General features: G+C 45.5%; 2 protein-coding genes across 5 annotated transcripts in view; one reads left to right on the forward strand and one right to left on the reverse strand.

Annotated features, from left to right (window-relative positions):
• Rpap2 (RNA polymerase II associated protein 2) overlaps positions 1-6,003 on the reverse strand; it is a 61,621-nt gene extending 55,618 nt beyond the window's left edge. The window contains exons 1-5 of one of the 2 annotated variants that reach the window (XM_057772024.1): positions 5,869-6,003; positions 5,211-5,256; positions 2,536-2,650; positions 1,436-1,534; positions 1,172-1,237 (exon numbers count right to left, since the gene is read on the reverse strand). In XM_057772024.1, the coding sequence (XP_057628007.1) occupies positions 1,172-1,237; positions 1,436-1,534; positions 2,536-2,650; positions 5,211-5,256; positions 5,869-5,941 (399 nt within the window). In that variant the 5' untranslated portion in view covers positions 5,942-6,003. Of the gene's footprint in view, positions 1-1,171; positions 1,238-1,435; positions 1,535-2,535; positions 2,651-4,873; positions 5,257-5,868 lie in introns of both variants that reach the window. The other variant, XM_057772025.1, reaches the window with a different exon arrangement.
• A 133-nt stretch (positions 6,004-6,136) lies between these two features.
• The window catches only part of Glmn (glomulin, FKBP associated protein), a 34,018-nt gene continuing 25,837 nt past the window's right edge, over positions 6,137-14,317 (forward strand). For 2 of the 3 annotated variants that reach the window (XM_057771929.1, XM_057771931.1), the window contains exons 1-3: positions 6,236-6,372; positions 6,939-6,978; positions 7,927-8,052. In XM_057771929.1, coding sequence (XP_057627912.1) covers positions 6,940-6,978; positions 7,927-8,052 — 165 coding nt within the window. In that variant the 5' untranslated portion in view covers positions 6,236-6,372; position 6,939. Of the gene's footprint in view, positions 6,206-6,235; positions 6,373-6,938; positions 6,979-7,926; positions 8,053-14,317 lie in introns of those variants that run through there. The other variant, XM_057771930.1, reaches the window with a different exon arrangement.

A 14,317-nucleotide genomic window follows, 5' to 3' on the forward strand; every position in this document is an offset into this window, starting at 1 on the left:
TTCCTGGTGCAAAACTGAGATTCCAAAACGGGCTCTCAACATGGCTGTAACATCATCTATTCCCACCAGCTCATTTGGGAGTTGTACAACCAACTCACCGTGTTCACAATGGCTTTAGCGTGTTCTCACATGTTCACCATGTTTACACTGGCTTTAGCGTGTTCTCACACGTTCACCGTGTTCACACTGGCTTTAGCGTGTTCTCACACGTTCACCGTGTTCACACTGGCTTTAGCGTGTTCTCACATGTTCACCGTGTTCAAACTGGCTTTAGCGTGTTCTCACACGTTCACTAGCCGTTTACACTGGCACACAGAAGTCTCCCTTTCGTTTGCCTTCCTTCCTCTTAGACTACACATTCTGGCCATGAATCCGTAAGAAATATAACTTCACACTTTTCACTTGTTCTCCTCTCTTTCTCATTATTATTATTATTGATATTTGTGGCTTTTCAAGACAGAGTTTCTTTGCAGAGCCCTGGCTGTTCTGGAACTCGCTCTGTAGACCAGGGTGGCTCGAACTCACAGAGATTCACCTGCCTCTGCTTCCCTGGGATTAAAGGTGTGAGCTACCACATCTGGCTTTGTTTTTCTCACTTTTTGATGAACACATTCTTTCCTACTTTTCTGTCCAAGTTTATACTCTCCCATCCTGTCTTGAGAGAGGCCTGCTTTCTGGACACACATCTATCCACCCACTTTGTATACGGACTGGGATGAGTCAGTTCTCACCATTGGACAACTGTGCCACCTCCAGCTCCTCAAAGACCCACCCTCTCTGCTCACCTACGAGACTCCTGTCGCCATGTACTGAGGGCTCACAGATGTGATGAATCTGCCCCTGGCTCATCCTTCTTAACCTGGTTTACTTGCCCGTGCTTATACTACCATGCACTTTCTGTTTTTAAATGTTCAGATCTTTTTGGGGGGAGGGAGGTGGCCCAGAAAAGCTTCAAACCCACTGCACAGCTGAGAATGACTGGACTCCTGACTCCCCAGATCCCGTTCTTAGTTAAAGCTCAAGCAAGAAATCTTCTTAGTACCTTAGTTTTAGATAGAAACAATCTGTTACTGTAGTTATTGTCTAACAGACAAATTTTAAAGTAAAATTTGGAATTCTATTTAATATCATTTAAAAATTAACTGCCACATTAAACAGCTTTTGAACTTACCTTTCTTTCAGTAATATCGTAGACTTTATTGGTTTTAGTAGAAATTTTATATTTCTGTTTCGGTATCTAAAGAAAAATAAAGTATAATTTACTAAAGAATTTAAGTGAGGAACACAAACTTTATGTCACAGAGAATTAAGTCGTTTATGGTTAATACTTTCGGTCAGTCTAAGTTATCAGTGCATGGCCTCAGGCTTTCGTTCCCTTTCTTTCCACAACATGTTTGTAGAGACTGACAAACACACTTAGGAGAAGACCACTTACGGCTCCTAACTTCTTCTGACATAAAGGATAGCCACAGAGTTTGATAATGGCCCTCTCGTCCACGACATCGCTGTAGTGAGCTGGTGTGATAAACATTCCCTGGAACAGAAAGAAAGGGTGTTCCCCAACAGATTACAGAACAGATTACGGAACGACCGTGAAGTCAGAATTAGAGGAGCACATGAAGGAAAAGTGCTTCCGTGAGTGTCTGCTGGACACATGGTGACTCTCAAGAGGAAGGCTGTCATAATACGTCTGGGCGGACGAGATGACCCAGAGGGAAAAGGTTTCTGCTGCCAAGCATGACAGCCCGAGTTTCTCCTCCGGGACCCACATGGCAGGACAGAACTGAATGCACACGCATGACATGGCATGGCATGTGTGCCCACCCCACTAGTAATGAAACTTAATCATACGTTATAACTACATATGTTGTATGTATTTAATCATACATTGTAATTATGGCCATCTTACTATGTACTTTTTATTAATTCATTTTAAAGTCATTATAAGGCAAGAACTATTATCAGCGTTGGTAATTTTAAAAGACAGATCATACATTCTGGATCTAAGGACTGAAATAAAACTTATTTCATAAGTGCAGGGAAGTCTCATAGACTGAGACACGCTAGACTGGGAGACCGGAAATGGCTCAGTGGTTAGAAACGCTTACCGCCCTGCCGGAGGACCTGAGTTTGGTTCCCAACCATCCGCATCAGGTTGTTCATAAATGCTGGCAACTCCAGCTCCAGAGTAACCGATGCCCTCTTTTAGACTCCCAGGTAACTAAACATACGTGGAATGTATTCACACATACATACGTACAGTTTTTAAAAACGGTGCTGGAGAGACAGTTCAGTGGTTGAGAGCATTTGTTGCCCTTGCCGAGGTTTTTGAGTTTGGTTCTGTGCTGGGTAGATCACAATCACCTACAACACCAGCTCCAAGGGATCTGACAACCACTTCCAGACTCTGGGCACTGTATACTCAAAGTGCACACACATACCTGAACATATGTACGAGACATTCATACACATAGGTAAGTCCTTAAAGACAGATGTCATATTTAAAATCTGGTAATATGTCAACTTCATACATACACACTCCTTTAGGAATTCCTCTGTGATGTTTTCTTCCAGAAGTTGCTCGACGATGCGCACAGCCTTCCTCTCACACTCCACTTTCCTCTGCACTGCGGCTTCGAGTTCCGCTCGCCTGAAATGCCAGTGAGAAAGTTGGTCCCTGAGAAGACTCCTATCTGCAACACCCCATGCTTCAAAAGCCACCACTACCCTATTATTTTGTCAATAAAGTCTGCAGTTTTTAACCCTGCCACTTCTGATCCAATACCTTCCAAAAAGTAAGCAAACTACTTTGTGCAGATGGAAGCTGGTCATGAGGATTAATCCCAGGCTCAGAGCACAAGAAGGCACTTAGAGACACCTACAGACAAGGAGGACAGGTATGGTGGTCCATGTTCACAATCACAGCACCTGGGAGGTGGAGGCAGGAAGACTCAGGTTCAAGGCTAGCGTGGACGACGTAGAAAGAACCTGTATCTTAAAAGACAGTATGTTTCTTCCTTTATTACAAAGTCCTACTTAGTAACTATATAGATATGAGGAACCTTATTCCAGTGAGCAGTGGGATCCTGCCAGTCCTCTGTGGCCCGTATACATGGAATGTAAGGGTAAGGCTATCTCGATAAGCGATCCCGGCACAGTACAACTGTGAGAGCTGTTTTAAGACAGCCCAGGTCCCACCAGAGTCTCCATAAACCAGAAGAGGAGGAGCGCCCAGAATGGACAGTCACTGCTGTCATGAGTGTCCTGGAGACGCCTCTGTAGTCCCCAGTGCTCCTCCCTCCCTCTCACACCTGGACCTGGGAATGTTCTCGTGTGTCCTTCCTACTTTCAGTAACTTTTGAGACTTTAGACTCCTGGACTTTGCCTAGAGCAATGTGTCCCCACTGTAACTTGGAAGTCTGGGACAGTTTTGCCAACAATTCATATTTTAAAATGCATACATTAAAATGGGCATTTTGAAACTAAACACCTATTTTTTCCTACCACTTCATCAAGATCACCTTATTGCTATTTTGAGATACTAACGATGGAGATCAGGGCCTTGTCAGTGCTAAGCAGGCACTCGACTACTGAGGGACAATCCCTAACTCCAACTCCATACAGAGACCACTCCTGTATCAATCACAAAAGATATAAACACAGATTACAGTTCTTTATAGTAGATATGAAAGCTTCATGAAAAACTATTTTTCTCATTTTGTACCCACCCATCAATAAAAGTCATGTCAGCTTGACTTTTATCAACCACACTGAGCCATTGTCTTCCTGATACCTACAGCTGCTTCCCATGGGTCAATGTTGCTCCTTCTGTCTCGAATGATGACAATCGGTATAGTTGTGTTGGAAGTTTTGTGTCAACTTGACATAAGCTACAGTCGCCTGAGAGAGGGAGCCTCAAATAAGAAGGTGCCTCTAAGACTGGGCTGCATGCTGGCCGGTAGGGCATTTTCTTAATTACTGATTGGTGGGGAAGAGTCCAGCCCATTGTGGGTGGGACCACCCCTGGGCTTATGGTCCTATGTTCTTTAAGAAAGCAAGCTGAGCAAGCCATGGGGAACACGCCAGTAAGCAGCACCCCTCCTTGGGTTCCTGCCCTGTTTGAGTTTCTGTCCTGACTTCCTTCAATGATGAACAGTGATGTGGAAGTATAAGCCAAATAAACTCTTTCCTCCCAAGTTGTTTTAGAGCATGGTGTTTCATCACAGCAATGGTAACCCTAACTAAGAGAGTGGGGTATGGAGCAGGTCTCAGGCATTCTGGTCTTAGATTCCTTTAGTCTCAAAATTAAAGTTTGCTGTTCTGCACTTTACAAACTAAATTTCTCACTGTGACATGTTGGGTACTACAAGAACAGAATTCCACCTCCTTCCTCCCCTCTTGGAATGTCATACACCATCCCACCTCAGGGTCCTCATCCATATTGTCACCCCAGCTTTAGTCTCTCATCTCTACTGTCTGCTTTACACTGTCTGAAGACTTTTAGAAAACCCACAGGTCTGCCGATCTAAGTCACGGGCCCCTCCTCCATCGGCAGCCTTTTTCTTACAACACCTACAGCATTTGTGACGACATACGGATATTTCTCATAACCCAAATACAGGCCATCTCGTATTTGGAAAATATCTAGAAGAAGAACTAGCAAATCTTGGGGTGAAGAGCCACAGATACGTTTAATGTCTCCACAGACAACTCCTGTCCTGAGATCTTCTGGGACATGAGAGACCCTGACATTTTAGAAGTTCCCAACAATAAAGATGGTTTGGTTTGTTTGTTTTTAAATCCGTACTTAATGTTACGAAGGAGGCAAAATTAGGTCCCAATGAGCCTGGCATATACAACAATAAGTGTGCACCTGAAGAGAAGGGAAAGGACTACTTGGTTAATTCAGGAACGGCGTTCCCTGCAGTCCGAGCCTCCAGTTTGCTTTCTTAAAGCTGGAGGATGTAACACTTGTGAGAATGAATAGTGCTTCCTAAGTCTTCTCGTAAGATGTTCTCCAAAACAGGTATCCATGATCGTTTTTAACTGTTCGGGCGAACACAGCACAGTACAGAATGCTTTTTAAGCACGTATGAAGCCTGAAGGAAGCTCAATTCCCAAGACCAGAAAATAAAACATCAGGACCAAAAACATCTGATTCGATTAATGAGATAAAAAGAGAGTGAAATGCAGTTGTCCACGTAGTCTACCTTCTGGAAGCCTCTTCTGGCTTGAGGACCCTTGTCTGTTTAGTGCCTGCAATGGAAGAGACCAGTGAGGGTAAACACACATTTAGTGCATAGTCTTACCCCAACAACACCCTGTGGCCCGCGTTTCCTTTTCTCTCACATTTCCAACTCCAACTTGCAAAAAAGGGTAAACAGGAAGGAAATTTCAGTTTCTGTAAATTAACTACATTTCAATTTTTCTTGACTAAAATCTGTCTCTTTGGGGACTGGTTGTTTTCATGTATCGTATCTACTTTAATCAAGTGCTTGAAAAAAAAAAAACTAAACTGGGTACTTTTACGATAAATATTTCTGGTCTCCCAAATGGACAGTTTGCCTTAAAAAAGGAGTCTGGAATCTCAGAGACCCGGTACCAAGGCACAAGGTTCAAAGCAGCTGAACACCCCTGTCTCGGCCACTTGTTCCCTAGGGGTCCCCAGCCCAGCCCACGCAGGGGGAGATCCTGAAACACCTGCGTAAGAGTGTGGGATTCTTTCCCCGACCGCACCAGGGAAGCGGTGGGGAGCCACCCGCCACCCGGAGCTCTCCCTCCCAGGACGGCCTCGGCCAGCACTCCGCGCGTGCGTAGTACTCAAACCAGGGCCTCAGGGTCCACACCTGAAGAGGCTCGCGTTCCTACCTGCAGCCTTCCGGTGGGTGCTGGAGGCCCGGGCACTCGGGCCCAAACACTGAGGAGCAGCAGAGGCAGCCATGGGAAATGCCGTCGGAAAGCAAGGGGAGGGTTTGCGCGGCGGCTGCGAGGCTCCGCCTCCACGCGTTGCCCGGACCGGGCTGGGGGCGGGCCTAGGGAGGGCGGGGCGAGCGCCGGAGGGGGCGTGCCAAGGGGCGGGGCGAGCGCCGGAGAAGGCGGATCCGAGGAGGGCGGGGCGAGCGTCGGAGGGGGCGGGCCCAGGAGTGCGGCCTGTGCAGGCCGAAGTGGTAGAGGAAGGAGGTGGAGAGAGCGCGCGGTCTGGCGGGTAGGTGGACGTGCTGGGTCGGGCTGGTCCGGGCTCTCTGGCCAGGATCCGCGCAGCACGCGGCTCGCCTGCTAGGCCCCTTGAGGTGCTGGAGCCTGGACGCTCTGCCCAGCAGGAACAGGGAGACGGGGACAAATGGCTTCCCCTCGGCTCAGCCCATAGGCGCGGTAGGGTGTGATTTTCCTGTCCTCTCCTGCGGGGCAGATTCCAGCCCCCTGCGGCACAGAGTCCTGGTCACCATCGAGGGCCTTGGCTTCGGTGATCTCACTCACTGGGACTGGTTGGTTACTCTGGGGAGGGCAGGTCCTCTAGAGAAGGGGTGGAGGGCAGGCATCGCAGTCTTTGACTTCTTTGGGTGACTTAATTGTGTTGGATTTCAGTTTTTGTCAATGGGATATTTAAAAAATTCCCTAATGAATAGAATTTTTGTCCCAGGTCTACGGTTTGGATTTTTTTCTTCACAAAAGGAATATTTTCCCCTGTTAGAAAAAAGGTTCTTCTAGGAAGTTCTCTTTAGGGTTCTCTTTCTTTATTCTCTTTTCATTCTTTCAAAGTTATGCTTTTTAGGCAATATGATAAGGGCTTTTAAAATGCTTTATTAGGCTAGCACACGAACGTTCAGTAATAGCATTCGAGCTGTAAAACTTTACATTGTGTGTATTTTCTAATTCAGAATGAAACATAATTTTCATGATATCACACAATTAACTGTGTTTATTATTATTCATTTCAGAATGGCTGTGGAGGAACTTCAGAGCATAATAAAAAGATGTGTAAGTAATTCCCGAAAACACCTTTGAAAACTATGGGAAGTGCATATATTATCTTCAAATTACGCTGTGGTCACTCATATTATTTGCCTTATCTAATTCCTGCTTTTTTGGACTTGTAAATAAACAGCATAAGATCAGGAAGATAGACTGGATTTTTTAAATTTTTTTTTTATTTTTACACGTGTTGCCTTTAATCCTAGTAATTAGGAGGCAAAGGCAGGGGGATCTCTGTGAATTTGAGGGTGGCCTGATCTACGTAGTGATTTTCAAGACAGTCAGGGCTATGTAGAGAGACCCTGCCTCATAAAAGAGGGGGGCTAGATAGATGGCTCAGTTGTTCTCACAGAGGACCTGGGTCTATTACCCAACACCCAGGACCCTCTTCTGGCTTCTGTGGGCACCAGGCACACACCTACTGTAGGCAAACACTCATATATATAAAATAAAAAGAAATCCTTAACTCTGTGTGTGCAGGTGCTTATGAAAGCCCAAGGTGTCAGATCCCCTGGAGCTGTAGTTACAGGTGGTTGTGAGCCACCTCATCTGGGTGCTGGGAATTGAACTCAGGTCCTCTGTAAGAGCAACATATGCTCTTATCCACCCAGCCATTTCTCTAGCCCCACTATGCATTAATTTTAGACCTATGATTGTATTCATAGGTTTATTTGCTACAGTAGGTTTAAGATCATGCATTGAGCCATACTGACTCATGCTTATAACCAGTATTCAGAGACTGGGGCAAGAGGATCTGAAGTTTCCAGGTCAGCTTAAACTTCATCATGAGAGCCTGTTTCAAGGACAAAATAAAGTCAATTGTTAAAATATTTATGTATTTATGCGCACTTTCTCTAGAATTTAAGGTTTCCTTTTCTTCCCAGAGAGACAAAATCAGGAACTCATTCATACCGAATCTATATTTGCATCTGTACTTTTTTTCTATTTTAACAGCAAATCCTAGAGGAGCATGATTTTAAAGAAGAGGATTTTGGCCTCTTCCAGTTAGCAGGCCAAAGATGCATCGAGGACGGGCATGTAGACCAGCTGCTGGAAATTATTCAAGACGAAAAGAACAAGGTGAGCACACTTTGTGTCTACTTTTCAGTCTCTAGTTGGGAAGGGAATGATACATTGTTGTTACTCATTAGTCCGCTTAGTTATCTTTAGTTTCTTAGTTACTTCTCTACTGCTGTGATGAGACACCATGACCAAGGCATTTTAGATTACCCGGTCTCTGAGGCTGGGTGCGTAGTCCCACAGTGGCTGTCCCCTGCTAGGTGCCTCAGCAGTCCCGTCTGGCCCCAGAAGCCAGAAAGGGCTGCTGGTCTTCGGTCACAATGAAAGCTTTAGGGAATCGGGTTCTGATGATAGTGAAGGAAGCAGCAGCAGCAGCAGCAGCTCACCACATACACGCTAGAGGAGGGAAAGGCAAAGGGACAAAAGCTGTGACCTTCCTTCTGTATCCTTCCTGTCTGTGCACTTAGGACACCCCTGCATGTGAGACTCCCTATTGAGACTGTAATCAACTATAACATACTTTTATAGTCCCCAACACAATTTTGTGAGGATTTGTTTTGGAGACAGTCTTTAGCCCGTGCTATCCTAGTGTTAAAACTCACTGTGGTTTTTGTTGTGTGTTTGTGGTGTGTGTGTGGGGAGTATCTACATGTTTGTGTGAGTTTGTGTCAAGGTTAGAAATTGACATTGAGTGCTTTCTCCATCTCATCCCATCTTTTGAAACAATGTTTCTCACTGAACCTGGAGCTCATAGACTCGTCTAGGCTGGGTGGCCAACAAACTCCAGAGATCTGCCTCTTACTTCCCCGGTGCTTGGATGACCAGTGCTTGCTGGTTTGTCTAGCTTTCCCTAATGCTTTGATTACCAACGCCTGCCGGTGTGCCTAGCTTCCCCAGTGCTTAGATTACCAGTGCATGCCCGTGTCCCTAGCTTTTTGTGCGGGTTCTGGGGATCTGAACACAGGTTCTCATTTTGTGCAGCAAGTGTTTTACCGACTGAGCCATCCCTCTGGTCCCTCGCTCTGTATTTTTAAGTTTTCTTGATTTTCCCAATTACATTTTCAAAGGATAACTTCTGACAATACTTTTAGTTGCTATCAATACTAAAGTCTCTAATCTTTAAGTTTGTGCCAGATGTTTTCCATATGGTACCTTATTGAGCCTTCCAGCCTCTCATCAGAGAGACACTGCCATTAAACTCATCTTGTAACACCTACAACTCTAAGCTACTAAAAGGCTGAGGGGGAGGACTACTTGAGCACACTAGTTCAAAACCTCCTGGGCAATATGATAAAAGAAAAAACAATCACTATATAGATAAGAAGCAATCACTGAAAGATACCTCAGCTTTTATGTGACATCCACAATTCAGATATTTGGAGCTCTTGACTCCTGTGCTGGATTTGGGCTTAAAAGAAAGTTTGTTTGTTTGTTTGTTTCTTTCTTTCTTGAGACAGGATGGCCTCAAATTGGCTACATAGTTGAGGATGACCTTGAACTCATTATTCTCCTACCCCCACCTGGGATCACAGGTGTGTACCACAACATCGGGTTTTCATGGTGCTGGGGACTGAGCCCAGAGCTTTGTGCATGCTGGGCAAGCACTCTACCGCCTGAGCTGTGGCCCCAGACTTACAAGAAAATTGGGATAGAGTAAAAGAGATGTTGATTATGGGGAATGAGAGCAGGTGAGCCATAAAGGGTGGCTCACTGTTTTGTTTTATGGTTTGTTTTTCTGTGTTTTTGTTGTTTGGTATTTGCATCTGCAATACAGGATGTGATCTCAATTTTTAAAAAAAGCAGCCCAAGTTGAAGAGAAAGCTTGTAAGATGCAAGGAAGTTGCCCTTGAGATTTTTATCTTTTAAGACAGCAGATATTCAGATGTAGATTTGTATGTGACTCTAAAATTAGGTCATTAAAGCATAAAGGGCAGGGGAGATTCTGAGTTCACAAGAGACAGAAAAGAGGCCTAGGATCTCGTCTTTTAAAATTTTTTGGGTAGGAGTATGATGTGCATGTGTGTGTATCCATGTTTGTACACGTGAGTGTGGGCATAGGCATGCCGTGGTGAGAGTATGATGTGCGTGTGTGTGTGTCCATGTTTGTACACGCACATGAGTGCGGGCATAGGCATGCTGTGTTGAGAGTATGATGTGCATGTGTGTGTCTGTGTTTGTACATGTGAGTGTGGCATAGGCATGCTGTGGTGCATATCAGAGGTCAGAGATGTGTCCTCATCTTGGGTCCCTTTGTTGTTCTGACCATATAAGCTAGCCCTTGAGCGCCCCCAGATTCCCGTCTTTGCTCCCATCTTGCAGTAGCGACACCGGGACACTCGCACACCGCCATGCCCAGCAACACCGGGACACACGCACACCGCCGTGCCCAGCAACACCGGGACACACGCACACCACCGTGCCCAGCAACACCGGGACACACGCACACCGCCGTGCCCAGCAACACCGGGACACACGCACCGCCGTGCCCAGCAACACCGGGACACACGCACACCGCGGTGCCCAGCAACACCGGGACACATGCACACCGCGGTGTCGGGACACACGCACCGCCGTGCCCAGCAACACCGGGACACACGCACACCGCCGTGCCCAGCAACACCGGGACACACGCACACCGCCGTGCCCAGCAACACCGGGACACACGCACACCGCCGTGCCCAGCAACACCGGGACACACGCACACCTTTGTGCCCAGCAACACCGGGACACACGCACACCGCCGTGCCCAGCAACACCAGGACACACGCACACTGCTGTGCCCAGCAACACCAGGATGCATGCACATTGCTGTGCCCAGCAACACCAGGACTCACATACACTGCCGTGCCCAGCAACACCAGGACGCATGTACACTGCCGTGCCCAGTGTTTACTGGGGTTCTAGGAATCAGAACGCAGGTCCTCAGGCTTGCTTGTAAACACTAACCTGCCCCCACCCCCAAGCCATTGCAATTGTCCCAGCCCTCAGTGGCCCATCTGTGTCAGCGAGGCAGAGGAGGAAGGAGAACATGGCATATTGGTCCTCAGGTATTTTGTGGCTGAGTGGTGTATTTTTAGTATGTTTCTAAATAGTTAATGGGATAGATTTAAAGATAGTGAGGTTTAGGCTTAGTGTCTTGAAAATCACCTTTGTACTCTATAATCTGACAACAGGGTCCAGATTTCAATACAACATTGAACACTTGTGGGGGGAGGCTGCTTGTTCATTTCCTGGCCACCCAGACTCCCGAAATAATCACACAGAAACTATATCATTTGCAATACTGTTTGGCCAATAGCTTAGACGTGTTTCTAATTAGCTCTTATATCCTAACCTAACCCATCTCTATTAATCTGTGCATCACTATAAGGTCGTGGCCTACCAGCAAAGTTTCAGCGGGCTCTGGCAGAGGCTTCTGTCTCCTGTGGCGGCTACATGGATTCTCTCTGACTCCACTTTCTCTCTCTATATATCTCTTTCAGCCTGGCTTTACTCTGTTAAGCCATTGACCGAAAGCAGCTTCTTTATAAAACATATTCACAGCATAAATCACCTCGCACATCAAGCATTGATTACAGTTTGATTTTCTTGCCAGATGACAGTTTCAGGATGGGTCCTGATTTACTACTAATCTGTCTGTGTTAGTGTTTTTAAAAGCCATACGAAGATGGACTTGTCTTAAGACCCTGTAATGTAGACTTTAACACCTGCTTCTATCTTGGCCAGGGCCACTGTCCTGTGCAGTGTAGGACATTCAGCAGCACTGGCCTCTGCCTGTTGTACCCATAGCACCCTATCTACCAACACCAATCAAAAGTCTTTAGACCTTGCCCAGTATCCCCTGGGAACTTAAGAGCAAGACTGCCCCCAATGAAAAGCGACTGGAATGTGGATAAGCCATGGGCTTGGAACTGGAGAGATGTAAGGAGGGACAGTTGTGCTGCTTAGTGTCAAAGCATTGCAGAAGGTATGTCAGGGGTAGGAGTTGGGAGGCAGAGGCAGGTGGATCTCTGAGTTCGATGCCAGCCTGGTCTTTAAGTCTGTATCTAATTCTTCCTGTATTCTGATTTATTCTTTCCCTCCCTAACAAAGACCATGAGATAGTTAACACTAGAGTCTATAAATTCCGAAAGACATCATTCTACAGTGCCTGGTAAGCTTGTAGCCGATGTTTATAAAATGTTTAGCTAAAATTCAGGATAGGCAAGATGGCTAATGGGTAAAATCACTTGCCACCAAGTGTAGCGATTTGAGTTTATCTCTGAGATCAACAACCTCCAACTTGTCCTCTGACCTCCACACACGCTGCTTCATATGGGCATGCACGTACACACACACACACACACACACACTACATACACACACTACACATATACACACACACTACATACAAACACACTACATACACACACATACACTACATACATACACACTACATACACACACTATACATACACACACTATACATACATACACACTACATATACACACATACACACACTACATACATATACACACTACATACACACACATACACTACATACATACACACTACATACACACGTACACACACACTACATACACACACTACATACACTACACATATACACACACACTACATACACACATACACTACATACATACACACTACATACACACATACACACACACTACAAACACACACACACTACACACATACACATTTAAACAGTCTTTTAACTCATATATTAAGATTTTGGCTGGCGTACAGGATCACTTGAAGGGAGGAAGCGGAGCTGGCAAAGTGCTGCGCACAGGCTACGGCCGTTTTGTTTTTTAAGCTTAAGGATAATTGAATTAGAGTTTAAGAGGAAACCTTTCTGGGCCAAGCAAGCTGTAATCTCAGCAGCTGCCCAGGGAATAGAAAAGAAATAAAAGCCTGGGCTTAAGCTAAGCTGGCCTAGAGGTCAGCCACGTGGTAGCAGGCAGCCATATGGCAAGAAGTGGCGCTTTAGAGAAAGTAAAGAAGCCCACAGTTCCAGAAAAAGTATGTCAGGGCTCTGGCCAGCATCGGAAAGAAACAGAAGAGGAGGAGGAAAGATGCTAAGCTCCATGGAGGACTGTGCAGGGCCAGGGGTTCTGGGAATGGAAAGTCAGATGTCGCTAAGGAAATAATTATCCTGCCTATCTAGGAGCCAAATTTTAAAAGGTGAATTTTCTCTAATTCAAAATTCAGAGCCGGGAAGTGGTGGTACATGCCTTTAATCCCAGCATTTGGGCGGCAGAGGCAGGCAGCTATCTGTGAGTTCAAGGCCAGCCTAGTGTCCTAGTCTGCAGAGTCAGTTCCAGGACAGACAGGGCTGTTAAACAGAGAAACCCTGTCAAAAAAAAAAAAAAAGAAAAGAAAAGAAAAAGAAAAAAAGAAAGAAAAAAGGAAAGAAAAAAGAAAAACAAAAGAAAGAAAAAGAGTACTTAATATTTAAGTAATATTTTAAAACTTAGTTACTAATTCATAACATGAATTCTTGACTAGTAAAAGTCAAGCTATGCCAAAACAAAAAAAAACAGGAAAACAGAACATCAAAGCAGGATAATTCGCTGTACTTAAAAGCTAACAGGCATTATCTAGCCTTTATTGTATACTTCCTTTGTTCGCTACCTTGGTCAACAAGACCTGCTGTGTTACTTTGTAACAGGTTCTGTGCTCACTACTGACACTAGATGTAACAATGAACAAAATAGTCTCTGCCCAGAAGAACTCCAGTATTCTGTTCTGTTGGTTAGTAACAGGCTTCTCTGTAGAGTCCTACCATCCTGGAGCTCCTATTTAGATCAAGCTGGCCTCGAACTCACAGAGATCCTCCTACCTTTGTCTCTTAAATTATGGGTTTAAAGGCATGTGCCACCACACCTAGCTTCCAATGTGACATTCGAACATACACTCTAAGAAGAGTCTAGAGAGTGGAAGTGTAATATAGAGAGAGGAAACTAAACCCACCGTGAAGGAGATGGACTGTGTGAGGAGATCTGAAAGAAGTAGGGGTGTGAGTTACAGGGCTCTCTGAGATACAAGTGCTGGGCAGAAGACATAACTAGCACTGGAAGAATATTGGGTGAGATACCTGGGCAAAGAGATGGCTCATGGGCAAAAATACCTGATGACCATGGCCTGAGTTCAATTTCTGGAACCCATGTAAAGGTGGAAGCAAAGGAGATTCCACAGGGTTGTTCCATGAGCTCCACCTGTGCTCGATGGCGTGTGTCCTCCCCCATCATACACACCAACACACAGAGACACACAGAGAGAAATAATGGTGTATGTGCGAGTGTGTGTGTGTGTGTGTGT

This window comes from Chionomys nivalis, chromosome 6 (genome assembly GCF_950005125.1).
Source record: "Chionomys nivalis chromosome 6, mChiNiv1.1, whole genome shotgun sequence".
Classification (NCBI taxonomy): domain Eukaryota; kingdom Metazoa; phylum Chordata; class Mammalia; order Rodentia; family Cricetidae; genus Chionomys; species Chionomys nivalis.